Consider the following 22,359-nt stretch of genomic DNA (forward strand, 5'->3'; position numbering starts at 1 on the left):
GTCCTCATTTCTTCTACAAAATGCCTGCTAACTCCTGCCAGCCCTGCCCTGCAATTCCCCCCAAAGGTTGAGACCGTATGGAGTGCCCTCCACAAAACACATGTATTGTATTTTCTCTCATACAAACACATTCCAGAATATAATAATATATACCTTGTTTTTGAAAAGCAGAATTAAGGAAAAAAAGATTTTTTCCAGAGTTATGGCTGCATAGAGCAGGGATGGAGCCTAATCTTCAGCTAATTCACCCTCCCTTTGTTGCTTACCTAAAGCTGAGACCCTAACTGCTATTGAAGACTGGCTTCCATGGGTCAAGCTATGATTTTGAAAAGAATGGAGGCTCTAGGGCTGTGCAATAGGAAGAGAAAGACCAGGAGCAGCCATCGGACAGCATAATTGTTAGGAAAGATTAGCCTGGTTAGTAGAACAGCAAGACCATTAAAAAGAAGAGGTTATTAAAGACTTATGGAGTGGTGAACAGGAGTCATTAAGTGAATTGACTACTTTAGCTGACTGAATAGCAATGCCAGAAGTGCTGCTGCGTGGAGCAGAAATCAAAAGCCGGGTTGCTTCTATCCTGGGCAGAAAAATCTGTTTTCCTGCTTAATACATGCACCCCAACTTTGGGGAAAGGTTCATGTGGTATATGAGAAAATATGGTAAATTAATCAGTCACCAATTTATAGATGTTCTGTTCATTCCATCCCACCAGCAGAACACAGTCCTGCTTCCAGCTTTTGGACAGTTGGGAGGCAACTCACTTGGATTTCCCTTGTCCTCAAGCAAGCTACCAAGCGGAAAATGCTGTTTTCAATGTACTGGAACAGGCTTACTTTTCAGGACATCACCCCTCATAACATTTTATTCCTCTCATCTAATAAATAATAACACTAGTGTTTGTATCACAGAATACTATATTCTGCACAATCTTTATATCAACATGTTCTTTGTAACACTTTGCTGGATGCTAGCTGGATTGTATTTTTTATGAGAGTAGACCTTAAGCTCCACTCTTGCTTGGGTTACTACAAATAAGCAAAGCTGAACCTAGCAAAAAAGAGAGCTTGTACATTAAGGCTCAGGATACAGCCATGATTATAGCTCAGCACAAGAAATCTGAATCTACCATGCAGAGAAATAATACAAGATGGAAGATCAAATCAGAAAATCCATCCCCTGCTGAGGACAGGATATTAGATCTCCATGCAAGAAGTTAAGATAATGCTACACATCATAGTTAAAGGCTCACAATGGTAGTTTCCTGGGAGCAACAGCTGTTAGAAACTATTGGATCTTTCTAATTGCACTAATTGCAATTATGATTTTTTTTTGTATATAAATATCTTCAGCCAGCTTCCTCTATATAACTGATGTACTATATTTGGGAGATTGAGTGCATGAAAGTTAGACATATATAGCTACTCCTTCCATTCTAGTGGAACAGTGAGCAGAAATGTGTCATGGTACCAAGAGTGGAAAGCCACTTTAACACAGTTAAATTGCATTCCCATCAGGTCAATACTAGCATGAAGTGTAGTAATTAATGCTTCCAACTCAGATTTGCTTGTGGATTGCACTGGTGCAGCCATACTATTCAACGGGCACAACAGCTGAATCCCAAGTATGCATAAAAGGCTCATTATAAATACATGGCTTGTTTTGTTTGCAAAACTTCCTGTTACAATCTACCAACTATTCAGTGGACATTTTAAGTACAGTTAGTTGGCCTCCACTGCATCTCATCTATCCAGTATCCTTTACCTTGATTATTTAATGGTATTTTGGTTATATATTCAATGTCTCCATATCTATATATATACACTAATAAGCAATATGTACCTGTGGCCACATGTATGCACTTGCACACAAAGTAGCTTGTCTTCCGCTCTGCTGTTTTATATTCAGAGGGAAAAAAGTGCACTTCATAACTGTATCACATTATATAAACTGGATAGATTGAGCCCACAAAGCTGATTATATTTTATAAATATAACCCAAGTGTATAGAAAGCAAAGTACCTCCAACATGGTACATGAAACCTGCCAATCACATTTTCATGGGAGGAAGTACAAGCAGACCATCCTTGAAGTTCCTGCATGTTGTGTTGTAGCTTGACTGTCCTTTCTTAAAGACTGCTTTACTCCAAAGGGGCTGAATCCATGTGATCTCTTAGTATTCTTCCCTGTCTCAGACTAAAACTATTGACTTGTCCAAATGCTCGTTACATTATATCACAAAAATTACATACCAGAGTTGGAAGATAAAAGGGTGCATATTAACTTGAATATAATTTAATAAACCATTTACTTCTCATCCTCCAGCACCCTGGAACCCCTTCCACAGCAAATCCTAGTAAAACAGAAATACATTTTCTTCTTTGGTGAAGACAGTAGATCCACAGAGACAGTCTGTTCTCCCTCCCCCTCTCTTGTGGATCTGAGAACACAATCAAGATTTGATGACTGACATCATTTTTTAAATGGTAAACATAGCAGTTATATTTATGTTTTTTAAAAAGCACCACAAACTGATAAAAATAAGTCAACACAGCTTATTAAACTCCATTTTACATAGGCTCATTTTAGCAATTTGTAAATATTATTTTTGTTTGTGAAACAAATCTGTTCAAAATCATTTTAAAAAATATTGTTACAGTAGCAATTCCTTAGGCCATTTTTCCCCACGAAAGGATGCATGTGTATGCTGAAATGTTTAAAAAATATCACACCCATTCATTCATGAATGTGTCAAATCTTGTATTTCTGGTAAATTATCTGCAATGTCCTGCACATTAATAATTTTCAACTCGGGAGGCAGCATCATTCGGCTACTCTTTAAGAAGCACCACATCCCAAGAGGCAGAAAACGTTCCCTCTCCGTTAGAATAAATTCCATTCTTGTGAGTGTTTAAGCATGTTTGAAAATGTCTTTGAGAAAATGTAGAATTGTAGAAGAGCAAAGACCTCTGTATTGTAATGAAATTTTAATATAAAGTCCAATTAATATGTATCCTAGCTTTCCATGAAAATAAATGGGAACCAACAATCTTATAACCAATGACTCTCTATGCTCCTATTTACGACTTCTAAGGTTAATTTCTTTGTATGTAGTGTCATCTTGTATCTCAATTAGCAGTCTTGCTCACCATTTTGGAATATTTCTTCTGTGCATTAAACCAGAGATATCAAACATATGGCCTGTAGTGCTGCTTTATCTGGGCCACTGGGCTCTTGGTAGGCTACTAGAAAGTGGGGGTAGAGCTAGGGGGCATGGCCTGCTGCAAATTTCAAGGCCCCTGGGCCTGGATGGACATGGGCATCAGTGGCAGGGGGTCTAGTGAGGGATGTGCAGATAACAGCTTTTGCTTGCCCTGTTGCTGCTTGGCCCTGCTACTGCTGCCATACCCACCACAATTGCCCCCAGACTCCCACCACCACTAGCTCAGGAGGAGCCCCACAGTCTGAGGCCCAACATGAGTTTGACACCCCGGGATTAAACTTTTTTAATCTTTTAGTTTGCATGACTACCACAGTGGAAAAATAATCAAGTGTGTGCCGAGAAAGTTTGAGACGATTTTTAAATTAATTATCCCTTTTGCTCTTCATCATATGTGACACACTTGTCACTGACAAATCAAGATCCCAATTACACTTAGCCCATTTGTTTTCTTTCTACCTGTGAAAGACCTGTGACTGCCCTCACAGGCATCCTCTGTGTTCCAGAGGGTAAAATATCCAGTCAGGATCAGTAAAGGACAATCTAAACCCCATCAGCAGCACATTTTGTTTAGGCAAATGAACAGAGAACAGCTGCTGACCAAACAAAAGGAATCCTTCCAAATACGGTAACTCCATCATGGCTTCCCAGCTTCCCAGCTCTGCTCCTGTATTAAGAAATACACTGTTGGCACTAGCCACCAAGATGTCATTACAGAATGTTATCTACCTAAATAACATATCAACGTTTATGATGAAAACTCAATACACTTATCTAATTTAATAGCAAAAGCAATTGAATTCAGATAGTGAGATCTTGAGCAGGGATTCCATCTCCTCAGGTTTGCAAGGAAGTGTTCTGAACTTAAGTGTACAAATATGGAATGACATTGCTTGCACAATGTTTTTGGCAGACTTTCAAAACTGTAAGGTTGGGTTTTAACAGGCAGATGTTTTATTCTTTGGGTTTGGGCAAAGACACTAGCTTATCACAGTCCAAGCTGAATCAATGCAATGTTTCATCTGCCCACTCCTATAACTGAATATGTGTATCTACACTGCTATAGCACTAATCGTCCTTCATTTAGATTTAAGGTTCCAGTGCTTTAGCTCCACTTATGCCAATATGGAGCAAAGAGACAAAACAGTTACACTGGAGCATGCATCAGCTGAACCCAAGTATTAAGTCCCATTTTCAAATGGTGTCATTTTACATGTCTGCAGCCTCTTTCTTTAGTTAAGGCACTAGGTACATATAGAAGATGACAACTTTTTCAGTAGAAAAATCTATTTATATAACAACTCTTTCTCTGACCCCAATAGCATGAGTGTACACTCAGAATTTCCGAGCTGCCAGCTAGGCATTTGGTGCTTTGTACATGTCATTATTCCGCTGATGCCTCTATGCAAGTGTAACAAAAAACTCTTTTTGCTTAAAACATAGCCTCTGCAGCCTCCCACACCAGAGAAACACATATCAGAAAATCTGTAAAAGTCTTACATTAGAAAAACACTGTTCTCTCACACAAATGTGGCAGCCCAAGTTTTCCAGCTCTTGTTTGTAGTTAAATTCACTTCCAGATTCAGCTTTATACTGTTAGGCAGAAATGGATTCAGCTTTGTGGTCTGCTCCTTTATTCTTCAGGTTGGAAAGGATTGAGGACTTATGTAGAGGAAGTCAGACGAAAATATTTTGCATCATTTAGCAGCAAGCCCTTTGGCTGACGAAGTAACATTGGTGGAGTTTAAAATAAGTCAGCTCATCTGCTGTAGACAGTGTTAAACATCCTTGGGGTTTGAGAACAGAAAGCAGAGAGCTTACTTGTGCTTGGGAAATAAGCAGTATTCCTCTTTTCTACCTGCATGCTCTCAAAACTATATCAAAACAAAAACCCAGCCCACTCCTCTTATCCCATAAAGCTCCTTAAAAAGTACTCAGCACCTTTTGTAAATAGGTAAACAAATACAGATTTTATACTGATGGGTGTACAATGTCCTGACTTCATTTTCTTTTAAAAGAAAATTGATTCACAAAGCATAAATGAAAGCTGAGTTCAAATTTCCACTTTAGGATGGGATAGAAGCAGAGAGAGGTTCTAACTGTACCTTTTGAAAGGGAACATGTAAACTGTGAAACTCAGATGCACTTCTAGTTCAACTAGAAACAGCCCAGAGCAACACTCTTGGGATGTCATTGACATCACGTTGCATGCTCCTTGAATATCTAAAAATAGCACAATGATGAGGTCAAAGAGACATAATGTAAAGGTGAGAAAAGTGGAGAAAAGACAGACCACTGAAGACTGCAAATGAAAGGAGGACCAGTGAAGCATCAGTTGGGAGAGAGGCATACAGAATCAAAACTGCCAGGTGAGATAGGAGTTGAGAGATCAGTAGCATCCCACACAGCAGAGATCAAGAACAAAGGACCCAATTCTTCTCTCTTGCATCATGCTTAGACTACTGGAATTCCATCAATTCCATTAATGTTACTTCTCATTTGCATGACAGTGAAAGTAGAACCACCCCAATATAAGCAAGAGACTTGTGACAGCTAGACAAATTCTTTTAGAAAATACCTTTAGTTTAAGGGGATGGGCTTGGATTATTACTAAAAGAAATAGGAACAGGATGAGACCCATTTTAAGTCAGTAGGTCCTTTACCTTGGGAACAGTCTCAAGTCTCAGAGTTATACTTGAAAGTGAACAAGCAAAGCAATAGATAATTAAAAAGTTATTTTGTTCAAGTATTTCAGAGCACTTCTACCTTTTGTTGTAATTTTTTTTATATCAGATTTTATGTCAGATTGTTCCTTACTTTGTAGAAATCAAATTATCATCAATTTATATGGTACTTTCTGAAAAAAGAACATATAGCTTGTCAGAGAGCAGCAATCATTATGTTTTAGGAATCAAGTCAATATCTTAAGTATCAGTTGTATATTGGAATATTAGTCACTTAACAGTTCAACCTCAGACTTGATGAAACTAAAAACAGCAACCAACTCTCAGATATCATCACTCTCTTCACACACACGCTTACCAAAACTGAAAAATCTGTCTTTTCTAAAGGCCTAAATTTCTGCCCAGAAAAATACCTAATAAAATACTTCAATGTGGAGAACTAGAAGAATCCTTCCGACACCTCCGCCTCAAGGAATATTTCCATGACCAAACTGAATCCACTCCCAACAACTACTCATACTCTGACAACACACAGGAAAAGATCAACCCCAAAAAACCCAAAAAAACTTCAGATTGGACACCTCACAGTGGACGAAACCCTAACCTTGACCGTTACATTGACTGCTTCAGGGAAAGAATGAACAATGAAATAATCAGCAACATACGCCACTATAGCAACCTCTCTCTACCAGGGAAAAAGGCCATAGAATCTTTAAGATCTGACCACCAAACAGTAATAAAACCAGCAGATAAAGGAGGAGCCATAGTCATCCTAAACCGTGAAGACTACATAAAGGAAGCCAACAGACAACTCTCTGACACCACCTACTACAAAGAACTACAAGAGAAGATCCTACTTCCCTTTTCACCAAGAAACTCAACAATACTATCAAATCATTTCCAACAGGACTACAAGAAAAACTACAGACCTTGATCCCCCCACTACTTAATCTGGGGACTTTTTACATGCTCCCTAAACTCCACAAACAAGGGAACCCTGGCAAACCTATCATCTCCAACCATGGGACCCTAACTGAGGAAATATCAGGTTTCGTTGAATCAATCCTAAAACCGCTCGTCACCCACAGAGCAAGTTTTGTCCAAGACGCTACAGACTTTCTACGGGAACTTAAAAACATAGACCACCTTCCCAGCAACACCCTCTTAAGCCACCATGGACATTACCAACATATATACCAACATCCCACCCCAGGATGGCATCCAAGCCTGCCTTACATATCTACAGGAACAAGATTACAACTCAGAATACAGACCCAAAGATATTACTGACTTTATACACTTCATCCTCACACACAACAATTTCACTTTTAAAAACCAACACTTCTCCAAAAGATGGGAAAAGCTATGGGCACCAAAATGGCCCCACAGTATGCCAACCTATTCATCCCCCTTCTCTCCTCACCCCTGCCTCTCTCTCACCCATTGACTCCTCAATCTACATTTTCACTGACTACCTGTCTTGTAGGCATACCAGCCCAGCCTCTGGCTTCTTTACTTTTCATTGCATCCAGGAAGAGCACACACCAACTGCTGAAACTTCCTTAGCCTGATGAAGGGTTTTTGAACCCAAAAGCTTGCTTAAAAATTGTTCTTCAACTATTTAGTTGGTCTAATAAAAGATATCAGATTCACTCAAAGAACCTTATCTGCCTTAGCCACTTAATGCCTTTTACAATTTGTTGCAAAAAGATATTTCTAGAGATTGTTTAGAAAAATAAATTTTGACACTAAATCTTTCAATGATTTACATATATTTATAAAAATGCCTTATTATTTTGCTACCCTCATATACACAGCCCAAGATTTTATTTCAATGAAAGTAAAAGTTACTATAAATTTAAAAAGATCAGGCTTTAATGAGGAAAAGTCCAAACTGTAGGATGCAGCATGTTCCATACATATGACATTATTAGACACTTGAGTGATAAATTATTCAGGTTGAACCAGTCAGATTTATAACTTAAATCACAATTCAGTTTTACTGTCTCAAAAGTGACCTATAAAATATTACAACTGAATGTGTTGTTAATTAAGGGTGCCATTAAACAAAAGTGTCTCGCACCCCTTTAGTTAGCATAAAAACACAGAAGTAAATCAGTACAACTTACTACAAACCAATAATATATTAATTGTCAGGTGACAACAATGAAATTGATTTGAATATTCACATTAGCATCACACCTCCCCAAAGGGAGATACAAGGAAAGCTGGCCAATTCTGGGCCTGCACATAATACAACTGGATGAGTCCAATTTGGAGGAAGAACAAAAGAAAAAAACCCCAAATATACATGAATTCCCTGTTAGCCACCATCACCTCTCCAGCCATCCATCTCTCTCTGCAAGAGAGATTTCTTCCTTGCAAGGAGGCCCACAACCTCCTACTCCCAGTTTCTCTCTGGCCTGACCCTTCTCTATATCTTGCATGCTTCAGCTCAGCCTTTACCTCTACTAGCTTTGGGAAACTGTGGTGCTCTCAATAAAGCTGCAACACGATCAGGTTAGAACTTATTTATTTGTTAACACGTTCATTCTACTATTTATGCCACCCTCACAAAAATGATTGGAGTGTCTTAAAATAAAACATTACAACCCACAATACATGAAACAACACATGAGCAACCGTTGACTTAGAGGACAACTGTCCTCTTGTTATATTCTGGAAAGGTAAGTGGATTGCAGCCCTTTGAGGGAAGAGAGGCAAAGGAACTGTTTTTCCCCTGGGTTTAGTTAGAAATGGGTATGAAACAGGCATGACTTATCCACAGACTTTGAAGACTGGTTGTGTAGGTCCAAGCCCCCTCTTTAGTTAAAATCTGACTGTTTAAATTGCATATTGCTTTAAAGGCTTAATCTTAGATTTCAACAACAACTTTGCTAAACTGACTCTTGCCTGAGGTGACTTCTGAAAGGTTGATGGAAAAAGTGCAAATTCACCCTGTAGAGCATATCCAGATTATAATCCCCAGTCCCAGGCCCTGATCTTGTCAGGTGCTAAGCATGAAATGAGAGGTGCGGAAACTTGAAGCAGGTACGGACACTCGGTTTAAACCTAGAAGTAACAGGGTATGGAAAGTCTTTTGGAGATAGTGAAACTGGTTGATATTTAAAAAATTACCAGTTATATTGGAGATGGAGGAAAGGTTGGATTTACAAAGGACATAGCTTCAGACTAAGATGGAGTCCCTTCTACAAAGGATATAGGTATGCTAAGTTTTTACCCACAATCCAGAAACAGGGAGCTACTGAAAGACAAATACATTAGTCAAATACATCTTGGACAACCTCAGCAAAGATAATTAGAGAAGAACTTGCTGGTAATCAGTTGCAAGAATAGCAAGTTGTCTTCCATTAGTACATAGGGAATGTGTTACCAAACAGTGGTGGTGTGGCAGACAGCATGTGAAGGAAAACATCCTATTCACTCAAAACCTGCATCAACTCCAGACTATACTCACTTACCACCAACTCAAGCCAATAAGCAAGAAACAGGCTTTTACCCTGAAGTCCTCAGTCAACCGAAGACATATGAACCAGCCAAAGTTCTTGAGGTGGAACAAGAGAACTTTAACCTAGTAACAAATTTTCCTCCAATTTTTATAGCACTAGCCCAAATCAATGGTCACAGGTTCAAAGACAACCAATCGATAATCTTGACTTGTAACCAACACAGCTTCTAATCCTGCCATTTTTATGCTTAAACCTAATCTCAAAGAAAAGAAGCCTCCCTCTTCTCAAATGAACTGATCTGAAAACAAAAGTAGCTTTACCCAAAATACTAACAGGAGTGGAGGTGTTCTAGAATCACATATCAGGAAAAAACCCCAAACCTTAGTTCCTACCTTTCAGAGGGTTTATCATCTCCAAATTTAGACTTCATATGCCTCAAACTGTTCTAAAAACAGCTTAAGTAACTAAGTATAATAATCCTGCACGAGACTCAATGTTTTTTCCATGAAGTAAACATTAGTTTTCACGTAGGAATGGAGCTCCAAGGACAAAATTATCACTTGTAACTTGTAAAGAACTGGCTTTCTAACTTTATCATGTTTCTTGCTTCAGAAGACCGATATAGAAGCCAACCTCAAACCCCTATTAAATCCCAGGTAACCATAATACATTTCTTGTTTTTACTGTAATGAACAGGAAATGCAGCACAACAATTTAACATCTATACACCTGGGAACTAGAGGTGCACTGATACATCAGTCCATATTGTATTGGTGCTGATCAAAGGAAAATTTACATTATCAGTAATTGGCTTTTTTTTGGCTGGATGTGACTGATAATGTCACCAATAAATGCCACATGCATGTGTACAGTCATAGCATGCACACGGCCAGGAATGCAGCCTAGCAGCTTTGAGAGCAGCATCTTGCTGATAAGTCTGTGGTGGGGAAGGGGCGTGGGGGGGGGCAGATAGAGGCCCCCCCCATGGTGAGGGAGGGAGTGGGGCTGGGGTAGAGTCCAGGATGGAACCAGGGGTTTGTTGGGGGTGGCTCCAGCCTCTGCATGCACTTCCAGGGAGGCATAGGGGGCATGTATCCCCCAGATCTGTGTGCAGGGTGAGGGAGGGCTGCTGCTGTGCTTGGGGCCAGGGACTGTGCTGAGCTTTTCCCCAGTGGCTGCCCTCAGGCTGGGTGAAGGCAGGGCAGGGCAGGTGGCAGCGGCACTGGGAGGTGGGCTATGGGGTGGGGGGGAACTATAGCCACTCCAAAATTTGCTGCAGCCCCCCTCCCCCCCACCCTGCCCAGTCTGGCTCCAACACAGTCACTATGAAGAGCCTGGTGCAGTCCTCAACCCCAAGCATGCAGCAGCAGCCCACCCTCACCCCACACAGATCCAGGGCGCACACTGCCCCCCCCTACTTCCCTGGCGGTGTGCATAGCAGCTACAGCGGCCCCTCCCACCGCGTCCCCTGGATGAGCCACCGCTTCCGTCCCATGTCCCTTCCTCCCAACAGATTTACCGACTGGACATTTCTCTCCAAGCTGCCTGGGCTGCATATCAGCAATCGGATCAGTATCAGTCGATATGGCTGGTCAATAACTAACTGTACATCGATATCGGCCCCCAATTTTTATTTATTTATTTATTTATATTTTTTTAAATCGCTGCACCCTTGCTGGGAACAGCATAGATTAAACTGGATTAAAAAAAAAAAAAGTCTTCATAGAAGGATGAAACAGCTCAAGCAGCATATGCAGAACTCAGTGAAAGAATGAAATTCAGAAATGTTTTATTCTGTGTAAAATAAACAAGCAACAAACACAAACAAGTAATCTGTTTTTTAAAGGATTTATATAAAGTTTTTATTTGGTTACATGTAAAAGGATGAACACCACCATCTGCAACTTTTATAGATTATGGTAGTGATACCAAAAAAATTTAAATAGAGGTTGGCTAACTGTTGCTCACTTTGTTTACACAGGCAGTGGATATCTTCATCAAAATCAAATGGGATCTTTGGGAGATTGAAAGAAACAATTTAATCTACTAACTCCAATCCAACAAAAATATATTCATATCAGTCCTGCTGATTTCAGGGAAATGAGTAACATGGAAAGTTGACATGCATAACTGTTTCCAGGATTAGGGCCCAAGGTATTTGTTTTATATTTTTTTTATAATCTAAAAATCCATACAAAAGTTTTTCATTAACTGACCTGTTAATATGCTGCCTTTTTGTAAATCATAAGCACTGTTTCCATAAATGCCTTCAAGAAGAAAAACAAAAAAACAAACAAACTCTGTAATATATAGTATGTGAAAATATTACTCACTAGTCTTTTGCATATATGCCCCATATTTTCTGATTAGTCAATTTTTAGTGTAGGCATAGGAGGTCACTTAAGAAGAAAAGAAAAGAAAACAGCACAGGTTAACTGTGTACACCAGCTGACAAAACTGAAGTTTTAATTTCTGTAATCCAGCGTGCATTTCAAACAAATCAAGGAATCTTGATTTTTCACATACATAGTATATGTAAAGCCACAACATTGTGACATACACAGAATGTTTTCTTGGCACTAATTGTTATGCTAGATAAGAGTTGCTTAGCAATCTCAGAAACCCAAGCAATAATGCAAGGTTTTTTTGAATAAACCAATCGATGTGAAGCTCAGATAGCTCTTGTGGCAGCAAAAGCAAAAAAATGGGGTGTTCCCTTGTTGACCTAGCTCAGATATTCCCTTAAGAAATATATTGTAATTGAGAAGTGGGTCCTCACTGAAAGAGAGAGAAAACTTACGTGGAACGACCTATAAACCCAGTTTCTGTGGCAACAGAGGTAAGATTATGCTACAAACTGTGATGCAACAGAAAATAATTCATTATATCTAATATATGCAACCCAGCTCATGAGTTGCTATATAGATTCATAGTCTAAGTAGGGTGACCACATGTCCCATTTTAGCTGGGACAGTCCTAGATTTCTGAGGCTGGTCCCTGCTGGCTGTTGGAAATTACAATGGGCATCCTGGAAATGCAGGCGTACAAGGCACAGTCTGACCAGGAGTCAGAGTGGTGTAGAGGGCCTTGCAGGTTGTCAGGCAGGCACTGCTGCCTTCCCAGCACACAGCCCTGCCTCTACCAATTTGTGAGCGTGCCGAGAAGGGCGGGGAGGCAGTGTCCGGTATTATGTCCCGGATGTCCATATGGTCAGCCCAGGTCTAGGGGAATTTGAGCAAAATGTTAATATTATTTCTTAAGATCTGTACCAGAAAAACAACAAATTATAGCCCCAAATGATGAAGGTTACCAGTGCTTTAGGCTCCTCCTATACCCAATGCTATGTTTCAATAGTCAAGAGCTGAGATGCCTAATCAACAAGAAAAAAAGATTCAGTACAGTGACTTATCATTGAAAGGCATATTACAATTCCTGACACCATCTAATGAGGCTTGCAATTAATTCATAGTTTCAGCTATTAGTAACACAGCTCATGCTTGTTCGAGTTCCACAAGTACTCCATGGCAATCTTTAGGGTGAAGAAAAATCACTGGTTTGCCATGTGCACCTATTTTGGGCTCTTCACTCAATATTCGGATCTTTCTTTTCTTCAGTTCTGCCACTGCTGCTGTTATATCATCCCCCTTATTAAAAAAAAAAAAAAAAAAAAAAAAAAAAAAAAAAGAAAAAAAAAGTGTACATAATTTGAATTTTGGAGTACATTTTTCAGACTATCTTGGGTACAGTGGTGTTAAAGCAGCACATTTCAGTGTAACATTTATTTATTTTTAGAATTATGCAGCTACATTGAATCTTACAAAAATATAAATAGTCAAAGGCTTGTGACTCTTCTATATTCAACAATTATGTTTGTTAAAGGAGATTTACTTTATGAGCAGCAAATACATTGATTTTATAGTTATTATATCATGTAGAATTCATATATAATTTAAACCACCCGCAAGAAGCCCTTGCATTACTACTAACAAGCATATCATATTGCTTTGCAGTATTATTAACAAAAAAAACCCCAACAAACAAACAAACTTGCCTAATTGAAGACAGACTCCAGACTCATTAAACGCCAGTGAGGGAGTGCCACTAGGCTTAGATGCATCCTTCCCTTGGGTTAGAGTAAGGTTTGGTATAAACTGGTCTCCTAAAAGGCACCTTGAGAATTACCAGGAATACTGGCTGACAATACACACCAGACTGTGACCCATTTTTCCTATTGGACAAATGTATTTAAATTATAACAGCAGCATCACACACTATTTCAGGGCAACCCAAAAGAAAAAAAGAACAGTAATTAACACAGACCTAGCATGAAGTTGTGTAAAATGGCTTTATTTTTGATATACTGACAAACTGAGCCTTGCGTGCATACAAAAATAAAATTAGCACTCAAAACACACAGTAAGGACAGAAATAACGGAGCTGCTATTTTTGAAGAGGTGCCAGGCCACAGAGGATTGAGTAAGCCTGCAAATTGGGAGGGGGAGGGAGGGAAGCATGTCTTCTGATTACAGGAGTAGACTTCAATTAAGTCATATTTCTATTCAATAGAGTTTTTAGAAATCCTGAAGTTGCCATAGTCATACCCACATTGTTACCAAGCTCCTTCTTTTAAACATGTGACAGTAAAGCATTCCCTAAAATAAGATACTGTGTGTAATGCATGCTGTAATGCACTGTAGTCCCCTCCAGGTTAATTCCCAGAGCAGAGAACCCACCACAGCTGCCTCTGCTCCCTGCAGAGATGGCCAACTAAATCAGCCAGAAGGCAAACTCTGTCTGGGCTCAGCTGGAATGAATTACTACATCCACAGGGACAATAACGGAACTGAACTCTAGAGCATTTGTGGGGGTATCTACATAAAGAAAAATAAGTGTGTGCATGTGTGAAGAACAGATTTCCCTTCTGTTCCACCAGGTGTTCAAACTGCTTTCCATAACAGGTGTTAAAATATCATAGCTAGAGCTGATCAGAAATATTTTATCTTTGCTATACAAAAAAAAAAAAGCTAACTTTTGTTAGAAGTAGATGTATTTAGCAAAAGCTATCAATTTTGACACACTTATGGGGGGGTTGATCATTTCCATAATTCAGAATGATGTTTTTTTCTTGACTTTTTTCAGGTCAGCCTGACTTTTTCAAAGTATTCATTGCTTTTATATCAGCATATTTTCAGAAGTTTTAAAGAGTCATAATTACACTGAAACTGAACAACTGAACCCAAATATTTTTTTTATTTTCAAAGTTTTAAGTTTGTCCTACTGTATAAAATAATATTCTTTTAAATTCGAGTCTCCCATAAAATGGAAAATTGGCTTACTACACAGCACTAGTTTTGACTTGGGTATAATAGTGGATCATGTATTCTAGTATGAACAAGGCTGTTGGCTGGCATTTGCCTAGAGCTGGGAATCCAAGGTTTCCTATAACCCATAAAACCTTTCTTATTGGTCTTGTCACTAAACAAACCCCCCAAAATTAAAACATTTTTGAATAGGGAGAGTCTCCTGAGTTCATGCAGCAAAAGCTTGGCAGCCAAAAACCTCACCTCCTTCACGTGGTATAAATTAGTATTGAGTTCTTGTAGATCTCTGCTCTATTGAGCTATTGGGCTTGCTAATATATTTTTCTAACTTAGTACTTTCCAACATGGGATGAGAGAGAGCCCCACTGTTTTTAATTTTAGGAGTTAACAGCATGACATGCCTTTTAACAACTTTCTTTAGTTGCTTCTGCAGTAGGAAAGGTCACAGGTCTCCCGCCAAATCAGATTCTATACAAAATGTGTCAATGCTGCTAACAAATGTTTCTCCAAGCAACTTTCCTTGCTTCTAAATACAGATATATTCTAAAAGTAGATGTAAGCATTTTAAAAATGTCTACGTGTTCCTTCTCGTTGTACCTGTAACCAAACAGTGTCACTATTTCTATTATTTGAAGGTTTTTTCCCTCCAAGTCTTATCACATATACCTTCCCAACCCCCTACTTGCTAAATTGCTATAGTCTTTCACGTTTTGCTATTAGCTCTGCATAGCAATTCAGCTTAGTGACCATTTACAGAGAATTAATTCAACTTCCTTTTAACTTCTTGAATAATTGCAAGTACCATATTTACTTGCATACAACATGCCCTGGAATAAAAATATGCACCTTGTTTTTGAAAGGCTGAATGAAGGGGGTGGGGGGAAAGAAAGGAAAAAAAAAAGAAAAAAAAAAAAAGATCTTTCCTTGTGGAAAGTAACAGAGTAGCAGGAACTAGGGAGCTGGGCCTGCTCATTGTTCTACTCTTGAGAGCTGCATGCAGATTTTACTTTCACTTTTGCCCAGTAAAAGCAATTTCTGCCTCACTGTTTTTCTCATATATGACATGCACAGTAGTTTCCAGTAACTGGTTTTGAGGGGAAAAAGGTTTGTGAGAAAATGCAGTAGATATCCAATTTTATAGAAACTGGAAATATATTAATTTGATCAAAATTGTTGGATAACTAAAACAGCGTTTTTAAAAGGATAGCAGCCTCTCCATTTTATAATCCACTGTAAAGTCCCATAAATCTGTCACCAACTAACTTCAATAGGTGCCCCCTAGTTCTAGTATTCTGGGACTTGGAACAATTTGCTCGGTCCACACCCTTCATCATTTTTAAACATCTATCATATCCCTTCCCCCTTCCAAACTAAAGGGTCCTAGCCCTTTTTAGTCTGTCCTGGTTTGGCAACTGCTCTGGGGCCTTGATCATTTGGGTCACCCTTCTCTGTACCTTTTCGAGTTCTCCTATGTCATTTTTGAGATGGAACCAGAGCTGCATGCAGCAGTCAAGATATGGGTGCACCATGGTTTTGTACAGTGGTGCGGTGATGTTCTCTATTTTGTTTTCAATGTCATTCTTAATGATGCCCAACATTTTATTTGGGGGGGGGGGGGGGTTGATTGCTCACACACACTGAGCTGATGTTTTCAGGGAACAATCTACATTCTACAATGATTCCAAGGTTTCTTTCCCAAGTGTAACAGCTAGTTCAGAACCCAGCACTGTGTATGTAGGAGGTTATTTTTCCCTAGGTGCATTACCTTGAACTTGTTGACACTAAAGTTCATCTGCCATTTTTTTTTTTTTTTAAACTCACTCATTTAGCTTAAGTGAGATTGTAACAGGGTCACTGTGCTAGCCCGTCGCCTCCTCTACTGTGCCAAGCTTCAGACTTGCACACTCCTGTTCTCGCCTGCCACGACTTTGATAATATCTGTGTTTTTATAGGGAGGCTACCTCTCCTCCACTTGGCCGCAGTTCTCCTGCTCCGGGTGTTCTGTATCTCCAAGCCTTGTGGGCCTTCTCTGTACTGCTGCCCCTCTCCTGCGGCTCTCCGCGCCCCCACTGGGGCCTTCTCTGTAGTGCCGCCCTCTCACCAGGCTCGTCCCTCCGCAACATTGCCACCCCTCACCAGGCTCATCCCTCCGCAACGTTGCCGCCCCTCACCGGGCTCTTCTCTGGAGCTAGGGTCTGTACCCCTGAACTCCATGCCCTCACTGGGGCTGGGGTCCTCACTCTACCGTGAGTCCCCTATGAGGCCTCCTCCATCCCCTTATAGCCTCACCCAAACCACCGGTGATAAACAAACAGCAACACAGACACAAGCCCCTGGGCTACAAAGCAAACATAAGCCTCCAGTCAAACTGTGCTCAGGCCTACCAGGGTTCTCTGTCACCTGGTGGTGACCAATGCTGCTCTGGCATCCCGGCTCGGCTTTTCTTTTCTTTCTGGCAGGGAGCTCCTTCTGCCTTTGCTGGTGGTAGGGAACCCCCCGCCTGGCCTCCTGCCTGTGGTTTATATAGGCCAGGCCCTGCCCCTTCTTTCAGCTGGCTAGGCAGGTGTAACGCATTAGCCCCCTTTTGTTGCCTTGGCAACCGGCACCTGACGAGCCTTCCTGGCTCTCGCAGTAGCAGGCACCTTAGTGTCCTGCTACAGAGATCTTTCTGCAACTCCTCTCTGTCAGCTTGGGACTTGACTACCCAAAATAATTTGCTATTGCCTGAAAACTAGATGTCACTGTGCACCCCCACCTCCAGGTCCTTGAGGAAACTGTTAAATAAAATAGGGCCCAGCACAGATCCGAGTACAACCCCACTTCTGACCTCCCTCCATCCTGAAAAATGTCTGTGGTAAAGATAAAGCACATCTACAAGTAAGGGATTGGGGCTTAAGAGCCTTTTTCCTCACCTCCCTGACCCTACTGTTTGTAAAATAGAAGGACCAGCTCTCTGAGAAAAAAAAATCTTCATTTTTCTAAAAAGGAATTGGCCAATCAGTTTGTGAACAGGTAAAAAAACCAACAAACCTTATTAAAGAGATGCAGTCAATGAAATAAGTGGAAAAAAAAGAACAGCTAATGAAAGCATGTCTTTTTATGTACTGTTTAATTTTGCCTTTCCCCCCTCCCCCGCCATGCATAAGATGATGCCAAATTATCTCCTCTTAAAATTCAGCAGGCTTAAACCTAATATTTGTCATAATCATAGATTGCTATTCAGAAGCAAATCACTCCCCTTCTCTACTCAGGCATGTTGATTCCATCTTATCATCAGGATGGAGTTATGCAATTAATTAGTTATCCTGTTTAATGTGTTAGCAAGGCTTGTATGCAAAATAAATACAGCCCAGAATTACCATGCTTATATGAATTGTGAAAACAGACTGCAATTATATTACATTACATTTATTATTCATATTACATATAAATATTCATACTTGGAAGCAGGACATGTAGTGGGTAAAGCATGTGACAGTGTCACCACTCATGGCTTTTATGCTTTCCCATACCACTGGGTGACTGTCTAATCTTGAATAGCTCAACTGAATATATTTTTAATTCACTGTACTGCTTTATAAAACAGAAAGACCTCACAATATTGCTTTTGGCTGTAAAATGTTTTGTGACCTCCTTTTATGAAAGGCCTATACAAGTATAACTACGAGCAATATTTCCTCCTCAGTTTTGCCAAGCCATCTTAGTATTGGAGTAGCAGCTGAACATTAAGGTAAAGGACAAGTTAAATGTGGGAGCTTTAGTTAAGTGAATTATGTTCATATATAGCAAAAAGCTACAACAATCTTTCAACGCGTATGTATGCAAGGAGATCCAAATCAATTAAAAGATTTCTGTTATAAGTTTCACTTGCATTGATTCTACAGTCATTCAATGACAAACTTCCATAGCAACAGAAAACTGGAGCACTTCCATCTAAGCACTCAATTTTATTTCTCAATGTTCCTTGTTGACAGCAATTCACTGCCATAAAGATTTTGTTTCTTGTGCCACAGAGAATATAGCCAAAAGTTTTGATGCTATGTAATGAGCAAGTCTATATGGCAATGTATTTTCTGTCCTAATTAGCAGGTAAAATATCAGTTTACCACAACAGAAGGCTCATAGAATCAGGGAACTCTCTCTGGGTTTCAGGTACAATAGTAGGTGTTAATGCAATTAATTCTCTACAGGAAGTCAAATATAAGTCTTAGGTGGAAAAAAAAGAGTTAAGACCAACTAACAGTTACTCAGATTCAGTCTAACCTTATGGGAAAAAAGTTAACACCCACTTATAAAATTGGCTGTTAAAAGTTCTGAATGGGAAATATGAGTTAGTAGATTTGAGATACCAGTTGTTCCGCATGCGTTTCACAGGGCAGTTAGGCTGGTTTTTTTCACCCAATATCTACTGTGACAATATTAGGACTTAGTGTAGGGGAAGACTTGGCTATGCTGCATATATACAGTTTTTTATATTTTTCTGTGCAATTATGTAGCTGACTACATGATTGTTCATAGCCACAATCTGACAGAACACTTAACTTGAACTTTAGTTCCATCAGTAATCCCATTAAAAAGTTCAGTAGGACTGCTTGCACGCGCAAGGTTAAGCAAGCATGCATCTGCAAGACAAGAACCTATAAACCATGAGGAATTCATTATATATACATACTCCATATTTTCCTGCATATTATATGCCCCCAAATACAATATGTACCTTTCGCTTCATTCTGCCTTTCACAAACAAGACTTTTTCAGAGTTACGGCTGCATAAAGCAGTGACAGAGCCTAATCTTCAGCTCACTCACTCTCCCTTTACAACTTAAGTAAAGCCAAAACCTAGATTCTGCTGAAGACTGGCCCACAAGTGGTTCAGATTTTTCTTTTCCAATTTTGAAGAGAACTAAACAGTCTCCAGGATTATGAAATAATAGAAGAGGCCAGGAGCAGCTGACAGACAATGAAGTTGTCCTAAGAAAGGTTGACTTAAGTAGTGGAACAACCATCTCCTTTTAAAGGAAGACTATTAAAAAGGAGAGATGGTTGTTCTTTATTCTACAGGTTTTAACAGCGAGCCATTACATCAACTGGACTTCCACAGCTGCCTGAATAATAACACCACAGCTGCTGCACTGTAGGACAGGAATCAAAGCTGGGTGCTTTCGTCTCTGGTGTAAAAAAATCAGCTTCTCTGCTTACTCTACAAGGGAGTTGATTGGGGAGCAGGGAAGGGAAGGTGCATATTGTATGCAAGAAAATACAGTATATGGATGCAATATATAGTGACAACTTTAAAACTTTGATACTGTTCTTCAATAGTCACAGCTGTGGTGTGTTTAAAAAACCACAAGACACCACTTTATCAGCAGTTTTATTCTGCATATATCAAGACTCACTTGCAAAGGAGGAAAAAAAGATGGACTTGTAACTTGCAAAGTGACCTTTTCCCAAGACATTCATAGATTCTAGAGTCAGAAGGGACCACAATGGATCATCGTGTCCGCCCCCTGCCAGGAAAGAGGACCGAGGTCAGATGACCCCAGGCAGATGACTATCTAGCCTCCTCTTGAAGATCTACATTCCATGCATTTCTTTTGTATCTTGCAGGCATGACACTGGAAATCAATTATTTGAACTGGGTATATTTTCTTAAAAGGCTTGAATCCTGACAAAGTCAAAGTGAACTATAAATTTCAAGCTACAAATTAACTTTCCCCCCCTCATTCAACAGAAATCCCCACAAAAACAACAAGCAAGCATCATGTTTTTCCTTTATTTGGGTCAAATAGATGAAAAAATATGCAGCTTTTTAACAAAGTATTTAAAAAAAATAATGTGCAACTAGAATACCTCAATGCAGACATGATGCATTCCTCCAGCTTTGTTTTTCTGCAGAAAGCCTGCAATTGGACTTCTCTCTCCAAGAGGGTGCAGCAGTTCCAGCTTCGTATTTCCCAGTTCCACAAAAACAGTGTAGACACCATGTTCAGGAAGAGGAACTGTCTCACTCACCTGGGCTCCTAGCACATCTTTGTACAAAGATCGGGCCTTTTCTAAATCAGGGACTGCAATTGCTACATGATTGAGACGGCCAAGTTTCCACAAAGAATGTGGAACTTTTTCAGTTGAGGAAATTGTTGCTGAAGTTCTGATTGAGAAAGAAGTAGCTTGCAACCCGGCAAGAAGACCTGTAAAATTGAATAGTATTGCTATAATCCTTTTAAGGAGAACAAAGTTACATAAAATCAATGTATGTCCTTTCCCCCTTTAATGAAGCCTACATAAACCCTATGTCATTACACTTAGCATACTCATTTCACCAGTATGCTAAAGATAAAGGTAGCAAGATAACACTAGGAAAGAAATGGCTCCCTCCTATCAGTTCAACAGCTATTATTCTTTCAGAAACTATTAAATTAATCCAGAGGTATTAACTGAAGAGTTTACAGCATGAATGTGCAGCTCTGTCCCTTTCAAATACGGCTAATAGAAAAAAAAAAAGTTCATTTTAAGCTTCAGTTGAGCCAAGTATCAAAATGAGATTTTTCCCAATTATATGTACAAGTTTATAGTGTGTAAAGGCCAGCTACGCACTACTGGTCTATACACTGTTTCAGAATCTTACCATTAAGACAGACAGACAGAAACATAAGTGTGGCTGTAAAACTCCTGAACATTATGAAGAACTAATATATCTATTCTTAAAATTCAAGTCCCAGTAGAAAGTAACTACTCACCCCCTCTCCTAGCATAAGGAGATAGTTAACCCCTGAAAGATACTCACTTGAAGACATGATGGGATCTAATCAGCAATGCCAATAATTGGGCCTCCTGCCATGCCACATGTGCAAAGAACACACAATTTCAGGATCAACGATCAGATCCCAGTTGTGCCTTACTTGCTTGTGTCAAAAATCCCACCTGGGGCCGGGTGGGGTGGGGTGGGGGGGAGGGGTGGCGGCACAGGAAACTCAGGATCATGCTGTTGAAGCCCATTCCCAGGCTTCCCATGCACTGGGGATGAGAAAAACCCATGCGCTGCTGAGCTGAGTGGCACACGTGGCTTTTATAGCTCCTGGTACATGGGGAACCTGGCATCTGGATGTGCCCCTGTGCACTGGGAGCTATATAACCACATGTGCTGCCCAGCTGGACAGGTCCCAGCAAACAGTGACCTCAGGATCAGGTTGTCATAGACTGATGCCAGGCTCCCCATGCACCAGGAGCTATTAAACAAAGTGTGCCACCCAGCTGGTTTAGCGCACAGGTGGCCACACATTAAATTTAAGGTATGATACAAGTGAGCCAAAGTTAGTCCATATTATGTGTCAAATAATTTTGTGACTTGTTTACTGTATTATCACACCTTAAATTGACTTGCACATGTGCGCAGGTTAGTATTTAGGGTGCAATTAACCTGTTAAATCGTGTCTTAAATGTAACATATCAGGGGCTAAGTGAAGGCCCAACATCATCTAGTAGTTCAAACACAAGAAGGGGAGCCAAGAACTCTCAAGTGTCATTCCTTCTCCCCGATTCATTCCCTCTTAAATCTTGGGGAGTCCTCCTGCTTCTGTCAGTTTCCACATCCATATATGGAGTAATAATTAATTTCATGAGTCTGTTTCAAGATCAGAAGTTAATGTCTGTGAAATGTTTTGAAGGTAG

At 39.9% G+C, this 22,359-nt stretch overlaps 1 protein-coding gene across 2 annotated transcripts in view; it reads right to left on the bottom strand.

The window, feature by feature from the left end:
- Positions 1 to 11,101: 11,101 nt before the first annotated feature.
- MCEE (methylmalonyl-CoA epimerase) overlaps positions 11,102 to 22,359 on the bottom strand; it is a 19,325-nt gene continuing 8,067 nt past the window's right edge. The window contains exons 2-3 of one of the 2 annotated variants that reach the window (XM_025199443.1): positions 20,542 to 20,879; positions 11,102 to 13,014 (exon numbers count right to left, since the gene is read on the bottom strand). In XM_025199443.1, coding sequence (XP_025055228.1) covers positions 12,862 to 13,014; positions 20,542 to 20,879 — 491 coding nt within the window. In that variant the 3' untranslated portion in view covers positions 11,102 to 12,861. The remainder of the gene's footprint in view (positions 13,015 to 20,541; positions 20,880 to 22,359) is intronic. The other variant, XM_006020024.3, reaches the window with a different exon arrangement.

The sequence above is a fragment of the Alligator sinensis genome, unplaced genomic scaffold, assembly GCF_000455745.1.
Source record: "Alligator sinensis unplaced genomic scaffold, ASM45574v1 scaffold458_1, whole genome shotgun sequence".
Lineage (NCBI taxonomy): Eukaryota > Metazoa > Chordata > Crocodylia > Alligatoridae > Alligator > Alligator sinensis.